This window comes from Carettochelys insculpta, chromosome 3 (assembly GCF_033958435.1).
Source record: "Carettochelys insculpta isolate YL-2023 chromosome 3, ASM3395843v1, whole genome shotgun sequence".
NCBI lineage: Eukaryota > Metazoa > Chordata > Testudines > Carettochelyidae > Carettochelys > Carettochelys insculpta.
This window is the reverse complement of record NC_134139.1, coordinates 196,207,285-196,231,112: the sequence shown is the minus strand read 5'-3', so window position 1 is coordinate 196,231,112 and position 23,828 is coordinate 196,207,285. Positions and strand designations below refer to the sequence as shown.

Sequence of the window (23,828 nt, the reverse complement as noted above, 5' to 3'; positions counted from 1 at the left end):
GGACATATTTGCAGAATGAACGATGAACAAAAAATCGAGACCCTAGTATTCGGCATAATGGATGGTTTGAATAGAAAAAGCAGACCCCACAGAGAATGGATAGATGACGTAGTAGATTGGTGCAGAGCTAGTCTACAGAAACTAAGCCACTCTTCACTGGATAGGGAAAGATGGAAGGAAATAGTGAGAGAGGCATCAGACACCAACGGACGTTGAGCCCACATTTATTGATGATGATGATGAAGTATACAAACGAGCCCCTATAGTAACCCAGAAAATTCCCATCCCTGTTCAAACCACATGTTAATGTGTCGAATCTGAATATAAAAGAGAGTTCAGCAGCTTCTCTTTCAAGTGTTGTGAAAATTCCTCTTCAGTAACGTGCAAACTCTTAAGTCATTAACAGAATGGCCCAGTCCATTAAAATGCTGGCTAACAGGTTTGTGGATCAGGAGTGTTTTTATGTCTGTTTTGTGCCCATTACCTTTTTGTCTAAGAGAGTTTGAAATCTGTCTAATATACAAAGCATCTGGGCATTGTTGACACATGATGGCACATATGATGTTAGTTGAGGAACATGAGAATGTGCCCGTGATTCTGTGAATAACCTGGTTAGGTCCAGTGATGGTATCTCCAGAAAAGATATGTGGACAAAGCTGGCAGTGGGCTTTGTTGCAAGGAAAAGTTCCAGGACTGGGAGGCTGTCTCCCAACCTTATGAGGATTCTCACCAACAGCCACAGTCTATACTGCAGGAACACCAGTCCTGGAACTGCCCCTCTACTCTCTGATTTGCTCACCTAGATAATTTTTTTTTCTGATTTGTCCACATTGATTACGGTTTTTGGTTCTCTGTGCCTTAAATTTTGATAGTGTATAGACTAGCACGGCTTTCCCTCTGTTCATATTCTGTATGTCAAGCTGGGACTTAAAAACCTCTTGGGATGGAGATTCCACCACTTCCCTAGGCAACGCATTCCAGTGCTTCACCACTCTCCTGGTGAAGTAGTTTTTCCTAATATCCAACCTACTTCTCTCCTTCTTTAACTTCAGACCATTACCCCTTGTTCTGCTGTCACCACTGAGAACAGTTTCTCACCATCCCTTTTAGAGCACCCCTTCAGGAAGTTGAAAGCTATTGTTAAATCACCCCTCAGTCTTCTCTTCTGCAAACTAAATAAGCCCAAACCCCTCAACTCCTCCTCATAGGTCATGTGCTCCAGAGTTCAGCTGTTCTGGTCTCTAGAGCCTGTATTGAGTCTCTGAGGCACATAAGCTGCTTGAGATGACGGATTTCTTTAGAAAAATGTAATCTAATAAATATTTAAATAAATCTAGTAAGTCAGGTCTAGCTCCCAGTTATACTACTGTAAATCCAGCCATTCTACTGCTTTCAGCCACTGGAAAGTGGAACTACCATATGCAGTTACATAGAGAGACACTATTTGAAAAAGATTTGAAAGAAAACAAAAAATCTCATCTGTTGTTCTTGTTAGAACATAGCCACTGTCACATACCTGATTTCCCACGGAAGTTGTTTAGTGTTTCTGAGAAAAGAGAGCTCATGGAGAACACAGGAGCAGAAACATCCAGCGTCCCTGACTGTAAGAGGGAAACCAGTTTTAGTTAAAATCCAGGATCATTTGCGTTATCTACACTTTAAAAGACATTGTGTGTCTAGATTGCTGTTCAGCTGGGCACACAAGACACATGTAAATGGGATGTGGGGCAGGATAGACAAAAGGCCCTTTTAAACCAGTGGTTCTCATTCAGGGGTATATGTATCCCTGTGGTGAGGCAGAGGTCTTATTGGTGTCCATCAGCTCATCTAGACACATCTCATTTTACAACAGGCTACAGAAAAAGCACTTGCAAAGTCAGACCAAACCAGTGAATGAGTTAGCTCTATAGTCCATCTAGTCCAGTATCTAAATGTTACAGAAAGAGGAGGAGAAAACTTCACAGTAGGTAATTATGGGATAGAACTGCTTCATGGGAAAGTTCCCCCTGACTCTGAATAATCCGGGCATGTCTGCATTGCATCTGGGAGCTAGCTTCCCAGCCCATGCTCACAGATTGGTGCTAGTGGGAGTCTGAGTTAGCTGAGTATATTTTGTGACTCAGGCTGGAGCAAAGGCTGTCAATTTGGAGGGGATGGGATGGGAAGGTGTGGGTATGAGAGTCTGAGCTCCAACCTGAGCTGCAAAGCCAAAGCTATATCTACAGGCTATTTGTAAGGTGCTTAGGCAAGGCTCACTAACATGGACCCTTAGAAATTCTCTGACTCCCTGAAGCTTGTGAAATTCTTTTGCTCCCTGTTTGTAGTCAGTGGACACTTCTCCCAGCCTCAGGCACTGCATTTGTTTCTGTGGCCTTTCTGTGTGAACAATACAGTTGGGTGAAATATTTTGAACTGAAAAAAAACCACCCAAATTTAAAATATATTTTGACAAGGAAAATATTGATCAAATTTCCACAACCATAGTTTTGGATAAACTATAGGTCAAAATCTTTTAATTTTAAAAGGGGATTTTTTACAAATATCATTAATTGATACCCAAAACTTTACATTTTTGAGGATGTCTAGAAAATAAGGCACTGAAGAGTATTATAAAGTAACTTTGAAATCCATTCTTAGGATTTACCTGTGTTTGCTGAACACTCCATTTTCCAGATGAAAGTTTGTTCAGTAAGGTTTCTTGTACCTGTATGTTACAAACAGAATCAATCGGTTAATTCATGTAGTCAATTCAAATAATAAGTTCATATTTGTCTCATGTATAGCACATTAGTTGAATTCTTACCTTCTTGTCCCTGAGTGTTCCAAACAGCAGAATGAATAGTCCCTATAAAATATTATATTAAAATATAAATATATATACTTGTCCATATTTAACCATACTAGAGCATTCCTTTCTCACTATTTCTCTGCCTTGATAATTTAAACTAGAAGGTCTTCATAGCAGGAACCATTTCTTGCTATGTGTTGGTACAGATCCTAGCACAATGGGTTCCTAATCTGGTTTGAGGTCTGTAGGCACTGCTGTAATGTAGATAGTAATAATAATTCAGCTCACAGAAGTGACACAGATCAATATAGACTCGTAGCTTTCAGGTTGTGGAGCTTCTTGAGTCTTCAGATAATCTTGTTTTTCCTGGCATTTGAGAAGAGGGTGCTCAGTTAAATACCCCATTGTGAATTTATAATGCAGTAGCACTTGTTAGCTGTGTCTACACATGCACGCTACTTTGAAGTAGCGGCACTAACTTCGAAATAGCGCCCGTCGCGGCTACACGCGTCGGGCGCTATTTCGAAGTTAACTTCGACGTTAGGCGGCGAGACGTCGAAGTCGCTAACCCCATGAGGGGATGGGAATAGCGCCCTACTTCGACGTTCAACGTCGAAGTAGGGACAGTGTAGACGATCCGCGTCCCGCAACGTCGAAATTGCCGGGTCCTCCATGGCGGCCATCAGCTGGGGGGTTGAGAGACGCTCTCTCCAGCCCCTCAGCTCACTGGTGGCCGCGTGGAGCGGCACCTTAAAGGTCCCCTCCCCCGCCCTGCCTCTGCAGGAAGCTGAGGGAATGTGCAGGCTGCAGCCTGCACACGCGGCCAGCCTGCACCACCCTCAGCCCCTGAGAGCTGCGATGGCCGCCCAGCAGCCCCCCCCAGCGCCCCCAGGGGACCCCCCCCAAGGGGAGCCAGGGCAGCCAGCCCAGCCAGAGGGCCAGCCAGGCTGGGAAGCGGCAGCGGGGCCCCTCCTGGACGGAGGCTGAGCTGCGGGATCTGCTGGGGCTCTGGAGCGAGGAGGAGGTGCTCCAGGTAATGGGGAGCAAGAGGCGGAACGCGGATGCGTTCGCTCGGCTGGCCGACGGCCTGGCTGCCCGGGGTCACCCTGTCCACACTCCTGACCACGTTAGGAGTAAGGTGAAGGAGCTGCGGCAGGGTTACGCCCGGGCCCGGGATGCGGCCAGCCGATCTGGGGCCGCCCCCGTCACTTGCCCCTTTTACAGGGAGCTCAGAGACATCCTGGGCTCCCGGCACACCTCCTCCCCTCTGGCCACCCTTGACACCTCGGCTGACGAGCCCCAGCAGGCCCTGCAGCCGGAGTCTGCCCCGGAGGCAAGCCCCGCACCCCGGGGGCCCCCCCCGGAGGCCATCCCCGGGACATCACGGCAGAAGGAGGAGGAGGAGGAGGAGGGGGGCTCCTCCTCCGCAGAATCCAGCCTGCAGATCCTCCTCCTGCCATCCCGGAGCAGCAGCCGGGCCTCCGACCCCCGGGGATCTCCGGACCGTGGGAACGGACCCACAGGTAGGTACCCCTTTCTGGTGGACACCCCTGGGCTTGAGGGGCGGGGGTAAGAGAGGTGTGTCCAGGGCTCCCCACATGCTCACATGGCCATGGCCCCAAGGACACCGGGGCCATGGCCCTCACAGCACTGCAGCCATCAGCCCCTGCCCCCCCCACCCCTCATGACAGTGCCATGCCCCATCCCCGGGCCAGGGGGGAGCGGAACCTCGAGGGGCCCCCGGGAGGAGGGGGTGGGACACCCCGCAGCAGCAGCATGTGATGGAGTGGGGCGAGTGCCAAAGGGAGACTCAGGCTACATATGAGCCACAAGAGCCAAAGAGCTCCCAGGGCCAAAGGAGGATCCTGGCGCTACAGCTGGCAGGTGACACCTCTGCCCTGAACAAACAGGAGGGAGGAGCCGAGCTGGCTTGGAATTGGGGGGCGAGGGCGGGGGCCACAGGTAGAGGCTAGGGGAAGGGAGAGCTGGTAGGCAGCCAGCCAGAGGAGGGGGAAAGCTGCATCCCAGAGGGGCCCCCCTTGGGGTCTTCTCCCCACGACGGGTTGGAAGGACTGTCTCTTCCGACAGCTGGTGCTGTCACTCCTGCCAGAAACTGGCCATCTGTGGCCTAAGAAACCTCTCCTGCTCTCAGACCCTGCGGGGTGAAGTGAGAGTCGCTCCCACCAGGGGACAGGGTGCAGGGTAGGGGGACCCCTGAACCCCATCCATCACAGCAGCATCTCCCGGGGACGGGGATGGGGAACCTGCAGCACAGGGCTGGGGGGACAAAGGCCATGGCTCGGGGCCCACACTAACGCCTGTCTCCATTCTTCTTCCCCCCCTCCTGTCCTGTGTCCTGCACCTGCACCATCAGAAGGACCGGAAGAGAGCGCCGGCGAGGCGTCAGTTGTTCCGGAGAGCCCTCCGGGACCCTCGCTCCAGGGCAGCCCCTCGGCCGAAGACCAACCGGCCCCGCGGCGGGCTAGACGGCAGACCCCGCGCCTCCAACCGCTGCCGGCGACGGACCCCCAGCTGCTGGCCACCCTCCGTCGGCAGCTGGAGGTCGCGGAGCAGCACCTCCAGCTTCAGGAGCGGGCGCTGGCCTGGCGCCAGGAGGCATGGGGGGCCTATATGCAGACATTTAACCGCCTGGTTGATTACCTGGCACCCCATGCCGCGCCGGCCGAGCCATCGCCCGCCCTGCCCGCTCCTGCAGCCCCACCACCAGCTGCTCCGCCCGTCGCCGGCCCATCCACCGTCGCCCCGCCACCCACCCGCGAGGGCCAGATCACCGAGGGACCCCTGGAGCCACCTGACACTTGCCGGCCCCCATACCTTCTGGTCCAGCCCGCTCCCACCCAGCCACGGACCAGGCTGCGAGCGCGGCGGGGCTCCCGGCCGGCCACGCCCAGTGCCGGGCTATAGGGGCGAGGGGCCCAGGACGTGGCCCCTCCCCTTGTATGTAGTTGGACCCTGTTTTTTTGGTCCCCCCGTTTGCCCCGTCCCCCCCCATGTAAATAGTTCTCCCCTTTCTCCTCCCTGCTTTTCTTTTTATTATTTATGGCACACAGTTGTTTCTTTGGATTGTTTTATTTTTGTATATATTGCTTTTGTTGAACGTTTGTACCTAGTTTTCTGTTTGTGGTTCACATATTTATTTATATCCAAAAAAAAAAAGGTTCGGAAAGAAAAAAAAAATTTACGTTCAGCCACAAGTGCGTGCTGTCATTTGTCCAGGACAAGTGGGTGGGGGGCGGTGGGGTGCTCCATGGTGTGGGCGTTGGGGCAGGAGTGTGGGGGAGGAAGGGGCGGGCAGTAGGGGGCCTGGGCAGAGTTCACCCCGCGGCCTGTTCGTTGAAGTGGGCCTGCAGGGCCTCCCGGACCCGGGTCCCCTCGGGGTCCACCTGCCGACTGGGGGCAGCAGGTGGCTGGACGTGTGCTCTGCCGGCCTCCGCAGCCGAGCCCTGCAGAAAGGTCTCCCCCTTGCTCTCGACCAAATTGTGCAGGGCGCGGCAGGCACCCACAATCTGGGGGATGTTGTTGGGGCCCGCATCCAGGAGGGTCAGGAGACATCTCCAGCGTCCCTTCAGGCGGCCAAATGAGCGCTCCACCATCTGGCGTGCACGGTTCAGGCGCTCGTTGAAGCGCTCCTGGCTAGCGGAGAGATGGCCCGTGTAGGGGTGCATGAGCCACGGCCGGAGGGGGTAGGCCGCATCTGTGATGACGCAGAAGGGCATGGTGGTGTCCCCCAGAGGGATCTCCCGCTGGGGGATGTAGGTCCCCGCCTCCAGCCGGCGGCACAGGCCCGAGTTCCGGAAAACCCGGGTGTCGTGGGTGCTGCCAGGCCAGCCCACATAAATGTCCTGGAAACGTCCCCAGCTGTCCACCAAGGCCTGCAGGATGACAGAATGGTAGCCCTTGTGATTGAGGTATCGTCCTCCACTGTGATGCGGGGCGCGGATGGGGATGTGAGTCCCATCCAGAGCCCCAAAGCAGTTGGGGAAGCCCAGGGTGGCAAAGGCGGTGATGGTGGCATCTGGGTCCCCCAGCCTCACGAGCCTGTGCAGGAGCATGGCGTTGATGGCAAGCACAACCTGCAGAGAAAGCACATGGGACAGCCCCAATGAGGGGTGAGCAGGGTGTGCGTGGCCCTGCCCTGCCCTGCCCTGCTGTGGCCCCCCTGCCCTGGCCCCCCTGCCCTGCTCTGGCCCCCCTGCCCTGCCCTGCCCTCCCCCCGTGGGTTCGCTTACCTCCATGAAGACAGCCCCGACGGTGGCCTTTCCGACACCAAACTGCTGTCCCACGGATCGGTAGCTGTCCGGAGTGGCCAGCTTCCAGACAGCGATGCCGACCCATTTCTGTACTGTGAGGGCACGCCGCATGGCAGTGTCCTTGTGCCTGAGTGCGGGGGTGAGCCACTGGCACAGCTCCAGGAATGTCTGCCGGGTCATCCTGAAGTTTCTGAGCCAGTGGTCGTCGTCCCACTCCCCAAGCACCAGCCGCTCCCACCAGTTGGTGCTGGTGGGGTAGCTCCATAGCCGCCGGCGTGTGAGGCGGGGGGTGGAGTGGGGTGCTGCAGGGGTAGGGGTTGAGCCCTGCTGCCCTGGGGGCATCTCCTCCCCTGGGGCAAGAAGGTAGTCAGCTGCCTCCCAAATGGCATGGGCCAGGGCAAGCCCTGCTCCTGCCGGGAGGGCTGGGTGGACCTCTAGCTGCTGCTGCTGCTGCTGCTGCTGCTGGGGGTCCATGACTGCGGCGCCCGGGGTCTGTGTGCCTATGGCTCCTCAGACCGCGTGCTGTGCAGGCTGAGTGTGTCTGGGAGGGGCCCTTTAAGGGAGCGGCTAGCTGTTGCCCCAGAAGCGCTAGTCCGCCCTGTGACCCTGTCTGCAGCTGTGCCTGGCAGCCCTATTTCGATGTGTGCTACTTTGGCGTGTAGACGTTCCCTCGCTGCGCCTATTTCGAAGTTGGGCTGTGCAACGTCGAAGTTGAACATCGACGTTGCCGGCCCTGGAGGACGTGTAGATGCTATTCATCGAAATAGCCTATTTCGATGTTGCAACATCGAAATAGACTAGTTCGATATAGGCTTCACGTGTAGACGTAGCCATTCAGTGTTTCCACATTATCAACTATCATTCTTTTTCCAGGCTGTAACTGGGTAGATAATATGTTGTCAACATAAAGGAATGAGCAAAGTGGATAGAGATATAAAATTTTGAAAACATGAGAAAATATATATTTTTCTCTTCTGTTTCAAAAATTAAATTTTCTGAAAAATCAGAATAGCTGCAGTAGTTACTTGCTTATTAAAATTAAATTTGATTTAGTTCTGTAAAAATGCAAAATGTAAAGGGGTTCCTTGTTATAAGTCCAGGTTACATTCCTAAATAATGCAACTTATACTGAAATGACTTATAAAGGGGAATTAGTATCCATAACGAATAATGTAATTAGCTTGAGATACATTCCCAACACATACTGTTCACACATGTGTGGTACTATAACGTATCTCTAACCCACAAAAAACTATAAATAGAAATAGATCAGACGAGTATGTTATTATTTTTACCTTGTAAATTGATTTGATGTGCTTGATGATGGAAGCAGGGACACTTAAACAGAGTTAGACAGAGGAGAAAGGAGATGGGATGGGGGAGTACAGTACAGGTTGTAACTCTAATCCAGCGCACTTGGGACTTGACCTGAGCTGGATAAGAGAATTTTTTGGGCTAGAGAAAGTCATCGTTCCTCAGCCCCTGCAGCTGGCTACTGACTGATAAAAGGTCCTGGCAGCAGGTCCCAGCTTCTGGCAGCTCCTGGGTCCTAGCAGCCATCATCCACCATGGCTTCCCCCTACCCCCAGATATGGGCATCCTGTAGCTGTTCACAGCCACGAGCCTGGCTCCCCATAGCCCTGGCTCCCTGCCAGCTCCCCATGGCTCCCTAAAGTTCCCCCCAGCTCCCTTGGCTTTGCATGGCTCCCTGCCAGTCCAGCCCCCCACCTGCTGGTTTCCCACTGCTTCCTACTGGCCACCCCCAGCTACCTGCTAGTTTTCCACCAGCCCCCTCCAATTCCCTGCTGGCTCCCTGCCAGTCCCTGCTGACTCCCCCCTGCCTACCTGCCAGCTCCACCCTGACTTCTCCCAGATCCCTGCAGCTCTTCCCCACCAGTTCCCTGCAGCTCCCCATCAGCTCCCCACAGTCCTCCGCTGGCTCACCACAGTTCTTCCCCACCCTCTACCCGCAGCTTGCCAGCTCCCCACTGGCTCTGTACAGATCCCTGCTAGTTCCCTGCTGGTCCCTGCCATCTCCCCACCAGGTCCCCACTGGCTTCCCACAGCTCATCGACTTCCCACCAGCTCCTTGCAACCCACCTTTGGTTCCTGCTGGCTTTCTTCAGCTCCCCCATCTACCTATTGGTGTGACTTATAATGAAACTGCTTCCATGATTTAGTTAATTACATATATGTGAAATGCTTTACAGCTATGTGACTTATAACAAGGACCCCCTGTATATGTATAACTTAGTTACCACACTAAAAATTACTGTTTGGTACATTTATGAAATAAATAACTATAATTTATATTGTTTTTATTCAGATAATAATGACAAATACATGTAGAAATATTGATGAGTCTCAGCTGCACAACAAGGCTGTGTCTACACTTGCATTCCCCTTTTAAAAGGGGTATGCAAACAAGGGAAATACAAATGCAAATAAGGTGCAGATTTGCATATCTGACACCTCATTTGCATATTCTTATGTCGAAAGAGCTTTTTTTGAAAGAAGAAAACCAGTGTAGACACCGTTCTTTTGAAAATAAACCCCATCTTTGAAAGAATCCTTTTTCCCTTTTTTTATGGGAAGAAAGATTCTTTCAAAGATGGGATTTGCTTTTGAAAGAGAAGTGTCTACACTGTTTTCGTCTTTTGAAAGAAGCTCTTTCAAAATAAGAATATGCAAATGAGGTGTCAGATATGCAAATCTGTGCCCCAGTTGCATTTTTATTTCCCTCATTTGCATACCTCATTCAAAAGAGGAATGCAAGTGTAGACACAGCCCAAGGTATTTAGGTGCATCTTTTGCCTAAAAAAATTTTGCTCATTTTAAATACTTACTATTAGAAAATATTTGGCAAACCACAATGGCAAAAGTAATAATATTTTTATAAACATGACTCTAAAATTATTTCATTGTTCATTCAGAGAAAAATATTCCATACAATAATCTGTTTTCAATTTTTCCCACAATTTACAAATTTTCCATACTAGGCAAATAAAGTTAAAAACAACCCTCACAATTTTTATTACAAAAGTTTCCTTTCTGCTCCTCCCTCAAATGCCTATTTATGTTATTTTGGCTATGTCTACACTAGCACACTACGTTGAAGTAGCCTATTTCGAAGTAAGAACATCAAAATAGGCTACTTCGACGCGTATCATCTACACATCCTCTGGGGCTGGTGCCGTCGACGTTCAACGTTGAAGTAGCAACAGGGAACATCGAAAGGAGCCGCCCCGGAAGGAAATGCAGAGCATCCACGCACACAAGCACTCTCCATCGAAATAAGGGGCCAGCAAAGCCTGCAGGTCGGGTCACAGGCTGGACTGGCCCTTCTGGGGGAAGAGCAAGCTGGTCCCTTAAAGGGCCCCTCCCAGACACACTCGGTCTGCACAGCACGAGGTCCACAGAGCTGACAACTGGTTGCAGACCCTGTGCACACAGCATGGACCCCCAGCTGCAGCAGCAGCAGCCAGAAGCCCTGGGCTAAGGGCTGCTGCATGAGGTGACCATAGAGCCCTGCAGGGGCTGGACAGAGCATCTCTCAACCCCTCAGCTGATGGCTGCCATGGAGGACCCCACTATTTTGATGGAGCGGGACACGGATCGTCTACACACGTCCTACTTTGACATTGAATGTTGAAGTAGGGAGCTATTCCCGTCTTTAGATAGGAAAAGCGATTTTGACGTCTCGTCGCCTAACGTCGATTTCAACGTCATAATAGCGCACGGCGCGTGTAGACGCAATGAGTGCTATTTTGACATTGTGCCAGCTACTTCCAAGTAGCTGGCTAGTGTAGACGTACCATTTCTGTTTTATAAGACATTTCTCTAGGAGAACCTGAGTGCTTCACACATTTGAATTATTTGTTAGCAGAGCTGTGTAGAGAATGAGAATTCCATTTCCTGGCGCATTTCATATTTCAAAATTTTGAGGTATTTTTTCATCTTCAAAGAAACCAAAAACTCCAAAGTGCTCCATGAATGGGAACATGGTCCCAGCTCCAGAGGAATCTGCTTGCTGAGTATGCCATGGAGCAGAAAGCCCTGGGCAGAATCAAAAGCAGAAAGAGGACCTAGACCCAGGTTACCTCATTAAGGCTGTGTCTACACTAGCCCAAATAAATATTCAGCGCCTCTTTAGAATGATGCTGGCCACAGCACTTCGAAATTGTTGCGGCTTGCGCGTGGCTTGTCCAGATGGGGCTCCTTTTCGAAAGGACCCCGCCAACTTCGAAATCCCCTTATTCCTATCTGCTGATAGGAATTTGTCTGCTGGCAGGAATAAGGGGATTTTGAAGTTCCCAGAGTCCTTTCAAAAAGGAGCCCTGTCTGGATGAGCCACGCAGCAGCAAGTTGCAGCAATTTTGAAGTGCTGCATTAGTAATCTTTGCATGGCCATTTTGAAGATTTGGGCTGGTGTAGATGTAGCCTAACTGTTAGAACGTATACTGCAAGTAAAAATCTCATCTCATGATTGGCAGAAAATAGTCAGATGGGTTGGCCCATTTCAGTTGTTTACTTCCCAGCAGTGGCACCAAAAGCTGCCTTAGGCCCCAGGGCAAAGTGTGAGGGGGGCTCCAGCTTTGTGCCCCAGTAGCGCTGGGGCTAAGAGCAGTCAGCAGTCAGCAACACTCAGACTTCAGTGTTGCTCCTCCCGTCACCCCCAGGCTGTACAGCCAGAGCAGTGCTGCTGAGGAAGTTCAAAAAGCCCTAGAGCCCATACTGGGCCCTGGGGCAAGTATACCCTTTGCCTCACCCCCATCAGCAGGCCTGCTTGTCCTTGTTACTATTTCTCATCAACTTATAACATTGGACGAACATTCTACAGTCCCTAACTATTTGGAAGTGATAACCTCCTAAAGTAGCACTGGAGAAAGTGGAGTCTGTTGGTACCTAATAAATTGGAGTAATTCCTTAACCACAACAAATCATGCTCACGTGCACAACGTAGAGCGGTTTGCCTAATTTGAGGAAAGAATTACTGCAGAATGTATTGGCAGAGACTTTAGAATTAGGGGTGTCACCTTCATCGGCAACCTGTCAGTCAGAAAAATAATCAATTCCCTGTGTCTTCAGGAGCATGAGTGTTTCAGTCTTCCCTGTCTTCTTTTTCTATAAGTCTGTGTTAAGTGATCCTGAAAAAGTAAAGCAGTGCGTACATGTTACTCACCTGGAAAGCATTGAGGAGATTAAATAGTACATGGAATACTACTGGGCTCTTTTCGATCATGGTTGCAAGTCCAAATCCCCAGGTGAAGCCTAATAGTGGTGTCAGAATGCCAACACTTTTGATGGCTTGAATCAAGGAGCTCCTCTCCTGCTTGCTTGGCTTGTCCCCAATAACAGGCCTAAGTATTTTGACTATGACAACAACACCAGTGATCAAATTCACAGCCACAATGATCAGTGCAGGTAAAACAAAGGCAAGGAGAGCTTTGCTTTCCTTCCAATTGAGCCAGCAAACGTGTTCCCTCTTGGTAGTGTAATGTGGCTGAGTGACCGCTATGGTGATGACTGATATAATGAGAGGACACCCATAACCCAAAGAGAATACTACAGTTTTCTGGATGGTCTTGCTAGTGTCATGTAAAATGAAGACCAGGTGATAGAAGATCATGAGGCCCATGGCAAGCATCCAGAAAAAGACACAGAGGTAGAACAAGTGGATGAAAAAGGTGGCAGCTATGCAGACACCTTCATTCACTGTCTTCTTTCCATTTAGCGTGGAGGCAGCAACAATGAACCAGATGTCTGCAATCAGAAGAGACACAGCTATGTTCAAGATACAGACATGACGCATGTAGGAGGTTCTGTTTTTGGTCACATATTTCCATACCAGGGATTCAATTAAAATGCAGACCACCAAACTTGTCACAGATATGTACAGACCGATATAGGTAATGTAACTTAGTGCTTGTTCAGTTGCGTTAGAATATCCAGTTGAGTTGGAATCCATGTTGGGTGACATAAGAATTGAGAATGAACTCAAGTGATTGCAGGTGCAAATGACACTGCTTCCGTTATCCATAGACTGACAGCCAGTGTCATCCCATCCTCCTGCATCTTTTGAGAGGGAGAAGTTCCAAAACACACACTTGGGATTTCCCAGGGAAGCATTGCTTTTGGCAAAGATCAGCTTGATTTGGAAGTCCTGCGGGAGGTTTCTGTTCACTGTTGTTGTCATCACCAAGCCATTCACAACATTTGTCTCATTCGATTGGGGCAGAATGTATTTGAGTGTTGAGAAAGCCACACTGATGATGGTTGTGTTTGCTCCCAGCCTCTGACTCTCTTTTCCACTAATTAACACACTACCGTTGAGGTTTGCTGAACTGGGGAAAACAAAGGTTGGATTGTAGTCTGACGTGTTGTTTTCTGTGATAACTGTACCTTGCAGCTGAAGGTTGGTGTTGTTGATAGGAGGAATAGTGTTATTAACTGGCTGGAAGGACTGGGAAAATTTCTCCACTGAATTCAGTAACCTGGCACTCTTCTGTGTTTCCTGGTTATTCAGTTTTTTCCAGGAATCTATTGTGGAACTGCTGACAATAACGTCCACTGTAGAGAGGAAATTCTGTAAGATAAGGTTTGGTGTTAATGAAGTTTTTTACGATCACTGCTCCTACAATAATGTCGACATGTTCTGAAATCTGTCTTGCTAGCCTGGCCTCTTCTTTTGTCCACTAATCCCTCAGACGTTCCCTCTGGATGTCCTGTCTCAAGTTAGAGTAACTGGAAACAGGTGTTCACTTTTCCTTCTAATGCTGCTACTTTTTTGCGTGGCGCCAGCCCTGCCACCCAGGTTTACAGCCTATGTGTTTATCTCTGACTTGTCTCCTTTTTCCTCACACATCCAGGCTTTTTAGCTAGTGGAATCAGATTGTGGAAAACTCCTCTTGAAACTTGACATTCCCTCCAGGTAGATATAAAGTACACCCTCGATTTTATGGACCCCAATTTAGTGGATTTGGGAAGCTGACATCTGCCAGCTCTTCCACCACCATTCCCAAAGTCCACTGGGATCCATAAAATCCTAAATCCATCAGCCTTTATACCCCCCCAAAACGTATGTCAGGCAACATACCACAGCTGCTTCTCCTGCAGCTGCCATGCACTCCTCCCACCAGGGGCAGAGCACGTATGCAGGCAGATGGCACTCAACTCTACTTCCCAGACCTAGTGGAAGGAGTTCATGGAGCCCACAGTGGCTCCCACTGCTACGGCAGCAGTGGACTTTCTGGCCATGGTGGCTCTCCAAGCTGCAATGGAGTCTCCAGCCACAGCTCCAGCGGGGCTCCAAGCCATGGCTCCTTGAGTGGCATCAGCTCTGGTAAGTCACCTGCATTTTTTTGTGGGGGAAGACTAGGACCTGGGGAGTCTGGTGGTGGTGGGTGGGTGGTAGAGCGAATACAGAGTAATCTTCAGAGTTAATGGGGTTTGGGGTTTAATGGACACCCCTCTCCCTGATTTGTCTGTTAAATTGAGGGTTTACTGTATTACTGAAAATCAGTCCTGTCCTCTCTAACGCCACTCCATGTCCGTTCCTGGTTCAGCTCTCGTAATTCACCTTTTTTTATTGTCAGTTGTTTTCCCTGACCTGATAATGATTCCTCCACATTTAACATTCTCGGCTTTCCCATACCTACTCCTAACGTATCCTTCCTCACCATAGCTTTCTCCTACATCTGCCATGCACATATTTTCTTAACCTCAGCTGCCTTTCGCATTTCCATCATCTCAGTTTCAAGCACCATGTCTCTGCCCAGTAACATATAACTTCTCTATAAACACTATAATTTATTGAAGAAACAATCGCCCAGTTCCTGATTTATACATTTAAGGGAACCGTCTTGATTAAATGTGTGACCACGTCATTGTAACCTCTGTCCTCCTCCTCTACTTGCTCCACTCTTCGTCATAGTCATTGAAAGATTGTCTTTATCAGCTCTGTTACAGAGACAGCATCTTCTATGTTCTGTAAACCTCCTATGGTGAGCTGGTAGTAATCTTTTTCCATCCCATTACTTCAACCGTGTCGCCCTTTTCATGAGCCTTTTCATATAAAAGTGAAGTTCATGGACCTCATCTTCAAAGCCATTCATAATCTTGCCTTCATGTGTACATTTGTTTTTACTGCCTTTTACTTCATCACTCCCCAAGCTCCTTCCTAGTCCATGCATTAACCATTCAGGGAGTATAGTCCCAGCTGATGCATAAACCAAATAACCAACCAACTTCTACAAGGCTTAAATGTAACTTACTTCCATTGCGCGTGGTTCTGTGCCTGTCACTCTCTCTGAAACCAAATCCAGGATGGTAATTAATGCCCCCAGGTTTTGAGGCGAATTGTTTATTTCTTGTTGTACCTGCACTGCTCCATTGCGAAGATTCTCAAGATATGTCGGTATCTGTGTTGTTGTTTGAGGGCCAGACACCAAAGACTAGAATAGAAGTTAAACGTGTTGTTACATATTTGCAATTCCTCTGAGGCTTGATCCTCAGTTGAGATACAATATGAGTGTATAGGAGAAGTGTAACTCCCCCACCAGCCTGGATGTACAGAGGAAGAGGTGATTTCTAAATGAGAAGAAAAGGATGCAGCAGCAGCTCTGTTGTTGTTTCTGGGGTGGGGGTGACCATAGACTTGTAGGCTGGAAGATACCTCAGAAGGTCATTGAGTCCAGTCCCCTACCCAAAATAGGGAGCTGTTTATGAAGACAAAAGAAGTTAAACATGATGTTACATATTTGCAATGCCCCTGGGGCTTGATCTTCAGTTGAGATACACTGTGAGTGTATAGGAGAAGTGTAACTCCCCCACCAGCAGGTGGGAAGTGAGGATGGTCAAATTCAAACTTACAAATTCTAGAATTAGAAATTGAATATGAATAAATTCAAATTTATCTTGTAGTGTAGGTGCAGCTTCATTTAGAAACCCCCTATTCCTCTGTCAAATCCTAGTGAGGAAAATAGAAAGGTGCATAAACACTGCCAAATTAAATGTAAAAATGTAATAAGAAAACACAAAAAAGATTTTTAGGAACAGCTAGCCAAAAACTCAAAAAGTAATAGCAAAATGTTTTTTTAAGTACATTAGAAGCAGGAAGCCTGCTAAACAACCAGTGGGGCCCCTAGACAATCGAGATACAAAAGGAGCAATCAAGGATGATAAAGCCATTGCAGAGAGACTAAATTATATCATTGCATCAGTCTTCATGGCTGACGATGTTGGAGAGATTCCCTTGCCTGCACTGTCCTTTGTGGGTGATGAATCTGAGGAACTGTTCCAGATTGAAGTGTCATTAGAGGAGGTTTAGGAACAAATAGAAAAACTTAACATTAACAAATCACTGGGACCGGATGGCATTCACCCAAGGGTTCTGAAAGAACTCTAATGTGAAATTGTGGAATTATTAACCTGATTTGTAACCTATTCTTTAAATCAGCTTCTGTAACCAAGGACTGGAAGACAGCCAACATAACACCAATATTTAAAAAGGGCTCTTGAGGTGACCCTGTTAATTACAGACTGGTAAGTCTAATGTCAGTACCGGGCAAATTAGTTGAAACAATAATAAAGAATAAAATTGTCAGACACATAGAAGAATATAATTTGTTGGGCAAAAGTCAACATGGTTTCTGTAAGGGGAAATTATGTCTTACTAAACTATTGGAAGTGTTTGAAGGTGTTAACAAACATGCAGACAATGGGGATCCAGTAGATATAGTTTACTTGGATTTCCAGAAAGCCTTTGACAAAGTCCCTCACAATAGGCTCTTGTGTAAATTAGGTTGTCACGGGATAAGAGGGAAGACCCTTTCATGGACTAAGAACTGGTTAAAAGACAAGAAACAAAGGGTAGGAATAAATGGTAAATTTTCTGAATGGAGAAGGGTAATGAGCGGTGGTCCCCAAGGGTCAGTCCTAGGACCAATCCTATTCAACTTATTCATAAATGATCTAGAGAAAGGGGTAAGTAGTGAGGTGGTAAAGTTCGCAGATGATACGAAACTGTTCAAAATAGTCAAGACGAAAGCAGACTGTGAAGAACTTCAAAAAGATCTCACCAAACTGAGTGATTGGGCAACAAAATGGCAAATGAAATTTAATGTGGATAAGTAATACACATTGCAAAAAATAAGCCCAAGTATACTTACAATATGATGCGGGCTAAAATAATTAGCTATAACTAATCAGGAAAGAGATCTTGGGGTTATCATGGATAGTTCTCTGAAAACATCCACGCAGTGTTCAGCGGCAGTCAAAAAAGCAAATAGGATGTTAGTAATTATTAAAAAAGGGATAGAAAATATGACACAATATTTGACTGCCTCTTTATAAAACTATGGTTGTAGCCAGACAGCCAGCCCCCTCTCAGACCAGCATTGCTGGGAACACAAGGGAGCCAAAACAACAGGGCACTTAACATAAATTCCAGCACAGCCTTTGAAGCTGTGAGAAGCACAGGTGTGCTGCTACAATGTGCCTCTGGGAACATATACAACGATTAGGCTCACAGCAGACAGAGAAGCTGTGACAGACATGGCTCTTAGCCCCTACTAAATAACGTGATGCACACACACCAACATCCTAGGTGGGAAAATATTTACCCTAATAAAAAGAATGTCCAGTAGTCGAAACTTATTGTTTCTCTCCCTTGCAAGTGTAAACTACTCTTGCGAGAGCTGGCGTCGCCCAGACAGACCAGCCCCAATTTGGCATAAGAAAGGAGAAAGAGAATAAAGGAGTACAGAGGTATAAGTATGGGACCTACAGCACCATGATTTTTGAGTGCTTTTCACTATCTATCTGCTGGTCAGATAAGTGACAGCCTCCCAAGGCTTCTGCAGCTAAAAGGGTCCCTAAGCCTTGTCCCTTATTCATCTTTCCGCGGAATTGAGTGACCGATCCTGGCTTGGCACCGCTGGCATCGAGAGATGCAAGGAGGGTAAGAAGCACCCACACCTGATCTCCTATCTTTAGTGTACACATATTTTGACATAGAGCTCTATACTTTGTTTTCTTTCTTTGGGATAGTGGCTTCAGTTTTGTAACTTGTTTGTGTGTGTAACATCTATACATTTAAATAAGTAGGCACTAGCAATTTTGTAACCACATGATTAGAATCTAGTTTAATAAATTTTGGTAACCGTTTGTGCATAAGCCTGACTTGTTTCTCTGGTTTACTGTAAAGCAGCCAACACAATTAAAGAACCTCAGCCGTTTTGGCTATAAAGCCTGGCCATTAGGTGAGAGTACTAAGAGCCTAGCGTTGAGTTGTGCCGCCTCCACGGGGCAAACTCTTGGGGCGCCTGTCAGTCAATCCTGACTGCCCACTGCGAAGGGGCTCTGAGCTCTAGCAGTTAAAGTCACGGGTGTTTAGGACCTTGGGGCATCCGTCAGCCTAGCCCGGGCTGCCCGCTGCGAAGGGACAGTGCGTCCTAGCGGTTAGAGTCACGGATGGTATAAAACGGGCATAGCTGGCACCTCACCAAACATCCTTGGCCATCGGCTAACAACGGTACACCCATGTCTTGAATACTGCATACAGATGTGGTCTCCTCACCTCAAAAAAGATATTTTGGCATTAGAAAAGGTTCAGAAAAGGGCAACAAAAATGATTAGGGGTTTGGAATGGGTCCCACATGCAGAGAGGTTAAAGAGACTGGGACTTTTCAGTTTAGAAAAGAGGAGACTGAGAAGGGATACAATAGAGATATATAAAATCATGAGTGGTCTGGAGAGGGTGAACAAAGAAAAGTTATTTACTTGTTCCCATAATATAGGAACTAGAGGACACCAAATGAAATTAATGGATAGCAGGTTTAAAACTAATGAAATAAAGTTCTTTTTCACACAGTGCACAGTCAACCTGTGGAACTCCTTGCCAGAGGAGGCTGTGAAGGCTTGGACTATAAGAGAGTTCAAAGAAGAGCTAGATAAATTCATGGAGGTTAGGTCCATAAAAGGCTATTGGCTTGGGGGTAGGAATGGTGTCCCTGGCCTCTGTTTGCCAGAGGCTGGAGATGGATGGTAGGAGACAAGTTGCTTGATTGTTGTCTTTGGTCCAATCCCTCTGGAGCACCTGGCACTGGCCACTGTCAGGAGAAGGGATGCTGGGCTAGATGGACCTGTAGTCTGACCCAGTAATGGCTATTCTTATGTTCTTATGGCTGTCATACGAACATAAGCCCACGGCTAAAGTCTCGCGGCTCGCACTTGGAAATTCACACTCTTCCTGTTACTGGAGAGCAGCAGCCAGAGCAGAGCACTGAGAGGGGCATTATAGGTTACATATGGAACACATCTGGAGGCTAATAAATTTGATTTTAAGAAGCGGCACTTCCCCACTGGCCTTTAATCAGACTTCTGAGTTCGAGCTTGACGTTATACCTGTCAGGTAACTGTGATTTTGTAATCTCGAGGTCAGTGCAACCAAAACTGAGCTAATGGTCTTTATGGTGAAGACAGTCATGTGGCAAAATTGAGCTAACTTAGTTAAATTCAAATATATCTTGTAGTGTAGACACAGCCTGAGAAGACAAAGAATGCAGCAGCAGGCCTGTTGTTGTTTCTGTGGGCAGGTGATCAGAGAATGACAGCGCTGGAAGAGATCTCAGGAGGTCATCGAGTCCAGTCCCCTGCCCAAAATAGGGAGCTGTTTATGACAACAAAAACAAAAATGGGCGTGTTTCTACCAACCACTCAGCTAGACACCTTGCAGTGGGAAGTATTCAAGACAGGGATTAGCTGACAGGAAGGGATAGCCTGGAGCTACTTGTGAAGTGTAGCCGGACGTACCTGGAAAGAGGGGCCACTCTTAACGATCAGTGCAAAGGTCACAACAGGACAGACCATCCAGCCACAGAAGTGTGAACAGAGGACAGGAACATGTTCATGGGTGTTGCAAGCCAGCAAAGCACACTGATTCACAGGCAGCACTAAGGTAGAACCAAAGGCAAGGAGCACGCATTCTGCTAGGGTGGGACAGCCCTGGAGAATCTTGTCTGTCTTTGTGATAATTTCCTGCCTTACTTCCTCTGACTGTCCTGTCTTGTGGTGGCCCTCACTAGGTATGGAGCGCCATGAATGCTCCAGTCAGAGCTAAAACAATAACTCCTGTGGCACCTTATAGACTAACAGATATTTTGGAGCATAAGCTTTCATGGGCAAAGACCCACTTCGTGCATCTGAGGAAGTGGGTCTTTGCCCAAGAAAGCTTATGCTCCAAAATATGTTAGCCTATAAAGTGCCACAGGACTTCTTATTGTTTTTGAAGATACAGAAGAACATGGCTAGCCCAAAGATACTAGTCAGAGCTCGTCATGGTATATGTGCTATACACACTCAAGGAAGATAAAAGTCCTACTATTAACTGCTAACAGAGAGAAAGCTGTGCTAGTCTATATACTGTCAGCAACAAAAAAAAGCAGCCCATTAGCACTTTAAAGACTACCAAAATAACTTATTTGGTGAAGAGCTTTTGTGGGACAGACCCACTTCTTCAGATCATAGCCATACCAGAACAGACTCCATATTTAAGACACAGAGAACCAAGAATAGTAATCAAGGTTGAAAAATCAGAAAAATATTATCATGGTGAGCAAATCAGAGAGCAGAGGGGCAGAACAGGGGGATGGAGGAGAGTCAAGAATTAGATTAAACCAAGTATATAACAGAGCCCCTATAATGACCTAGAAAATTCACATCCCAGTTCAAACCACATGTTAATGTGTCGAATTTGAATATAAAAGAGAGTTCAGCAGCCTCTCTTTCCCATCTGTTCTGAAAATTCCTCTTCAGTAAGACACACAGCTTCAGGTCATTAACAGAATGGCCGACCCCATTAAAATGTTGGCTGACCGGTTTGTGGCACAGGAGCGTTTTTATGTCTGTTTTGTGCCATTAATTCTTTGTCTAAGAGAATTTGAAGTCTGTCCAATATACAAAGCATCAGGGCACTGATCCCACTTTGGAATGCCAAAAGAAATTACAACTACTTAAGTGGAAATGGAAACTAGGACAAATTACAAAGGACGAATATAAGCAAACAACACGAGCATGCAGGAGCAAGATTAGAAAGGCTAAGGCACAAAATGAGCTCAAACTAGCTACAAGCATAAAGGGAAACAAGAAGGCTTTTTACAAATACATTGGTAATAAGAGGAAGACCAAGGAGAGGGTAGGGCCATTGGTCAGTGAGGAGGGAGAAACAGTAAAAGAGAATTTGGAAATGGCAGGGATGTTTAATGATTTGTTTCAGTCTTCACTGAGAAATCTGAAGGAATGCCTGACATAGAGAATGCTAGTGAAAAAGGGGTAGGTTTAGAAGTTGAAATAAGAAAAGAACAAATTAAAATTTACTTAGAAAAATTAGATGTCTGCAAATTACCAGGGCCTGATGAAATGCATCCTAGAATCCTCAAGGAGCTGATAGAAGAGGTATCTGAGCCTTTAGCAATCATTTTTGGAAAATTGTGGGAGATGGGAGAGATTCCACAAAACTGGAAAAGGGCAAATATAGTACCCATTTATAAAAAGGGGAACAAGAATAACCCGGGAAACTACAGGCCAGTCAGCTTAACTTCTGTGCCAGGAAAGATAATGGAGCAGGTAATTAAAGAAATCATCTGCGAGCATTTGGAAGGTGGTAAGGTGATAGGGAACAGCCAGCATGGTTTTATTAAAAACAGATCATGTCAAACCAATCTAATAGCTTTCTTTGATAGAATAATGAGCCTTGTGGATAAGGGAGAAGCAGTGGATGTGGTATACCTAGACTTCAGTAAAGCATTTGACACAGTCTCACATAATATACTTACCAATAAACTACACAAATACAACTTAGATGGGGCTACTATAAGGTGAGTGAACAACTGGCTGGATAACCGTACCCAGAGAGTAGTTATTAATGGTTTTCAATCCTGCTGGAAAAGTATAACTAGTGAGGTTCCACAGGGGTCTGTTTTAGGACCAGTTCTCTTCAATATCTTCATTAACGATTTAGATATTGACCTAGAAAGTACACTTATCAAGTTTGCAGATGATACCAAGCTGGGAGGGGTTGCAACTTCTTTGGAGGATAGGGTCATAATTCAAAAGGATCTGGATAAACTGGAGAAATGAGCTGAGGCAAACAGGATGAAGTTTAATAAGGACAAATGCAAAGTGCTCTACTTAGGAAGGAACAATCAGTGTCACACATACAGAATGGGAAAGGACTGCCTAGGAACGAGTACAGCAGAAAGGGATCTAGGGGTTATAGTGGACCACAAGCTAAATATGAGTCAACAGTGTGATGCTGTTGCAAAAAAAGCAAACATGATTCTAGGATGCATTAACAGGTGTGTTGTGAACAAGACACGAGAAGTCATTCTTCCACTCTACTCTGCACTGGTTAGGCCTCAGCTGGAGTATTGTGTCCAGTTCTGGGCACCACAGTTCAGGAAGGATGTGGAGAAATTGGAGAGGGTCCAGAGGAGAGCAACGAGAATGATCAAAGGTCTAGAGAACATGACCTACGAAGAAAGGCTGAAAGAATTAGCCTTGTTTAGTTTGGAAAAGAGAAGATTGAGGGGGGACATGATAGCAGTCTTTAGGTATCTAAAAGGGTGTCATAAGGCAGAGAGAGGGAACTTGTTCTTCCTTGCCTCTGAGGATAGAACAAGAGGCAATGGACTTAAGTTGCAGCAGGGGAGGTTCAGGTTGGACATTAGGAAAAAGTTCCTAACGGTCAGGGTGATCAAACACCGGAATGAATTGCCAAGGGAGGTGGTAGAATCTCCATCACTGGAGATATTTAAGAAGAGGTTAGATAGATGGCTTTCAGGGATGGTCTAGAAAGTGCTTGGTCCTGCCATGAGGGCAGGGGGCTGGACTCGATGGCCTCTCGAGGTCCCTTCCAGTCCTACTCTTCTATGATTCTATGATTCTAAGGAACTCCCTGCTGCTACTTGAGATCTTATTCACTGAGACACACCATCTGAGCCCCAACCTGGATTATTCTATTTACTTCCCAAAATCCACAAACCTGGAAACCCCGGACACCCTATTATTTCAGGTATTGGCACCCTTACCACCAGACTATCCAGTTACATGGACTCCTTCCTCAAGCCCGATGCCACCAACACTCCCAGCTATCTCTGAGATACCACTGACTTCCTGAGGAAATTACAAAACATTGGAAAAGTTCCTGACAACACCATTCTTGCCACCATGGATGTAGGGTCTCTCTACACTAATATTCCACATGAAGACGGATTACAAGCGATCAGGAATACCATCTCTGATGTCACCACATCCAATCTGGTGTTTGACCTTTGTAACTTTGTTCTCACCCACAATTATTTCCAATTTGGGGACAACTTATACCTTCAGATTAGTGGAACTGCTATGGGCACCTGCATGGGCCCAAAATGTGCTTGTATATTTGTGGCTGACCTGGAACAACGATTCCTCAGTGCTTGTCCCCTATTGCCCCTCCTCACTTATGATACATTGATGACATCTTTATGATTTGGACCCATGGTATAGAGACTCTAGAAGAATTCCACAGAGACTTTAGCAATCTGTACCCCACCATCAACATATGCCTCGACTACTCCACACGAGAGATACTTTTCCTGGATACTACAGTACAAATCAAGGGTGGCCTGACTGGCACCACACTCAACTGGAAACCCACTGATCACTATACTTACCTCTATGCTTCTAGCTTCCATCATGCACACATAACTAGATTCATTGTTTACAGTCAA

General features: G+C 47.3%; 1 protein-coding gene across 1 annotated transcript in view; it reads right to left on the bottom strand.

The window, feature by feature from the left end:
• LOC142010740 (adhesion G protein-coupled receptor F5-like) overlaps positions 1 to 23,828 on the bottom strand; it is a 68,257-nt gene that overhangs the window by 5,897 nt on the left and 38,532 nt on the right. Inside the window, exons 12-16 of the mRNA XM_074989153.1 lie at positions 15,333 to 15,512; positions 12,242 to 13,645; positions 2,804 to 2,845; positions 2,645 to 2,704; positions 1,517 to 1,601 (exon numbers count right to left, since the gene is read on the bottom strand). Of these exons, the coding sequence (XP_074845254.1) occupies positions 1,517 to 1,601; positions 2,645 to 2,704; positions 2,804 to 2,845; positions 12,242 to 13,645; positions 15,333 to 15,512 (1,771 nt within the window). The remainder of the gene's footprint in view (positions 1 to 1,516; positions 1,602 to 2,644; positions 2,705 to 2,803; positions 2,846 to 12,241; positions 13,646 to 15,332; positions 15,513 to 23,828) is intronic.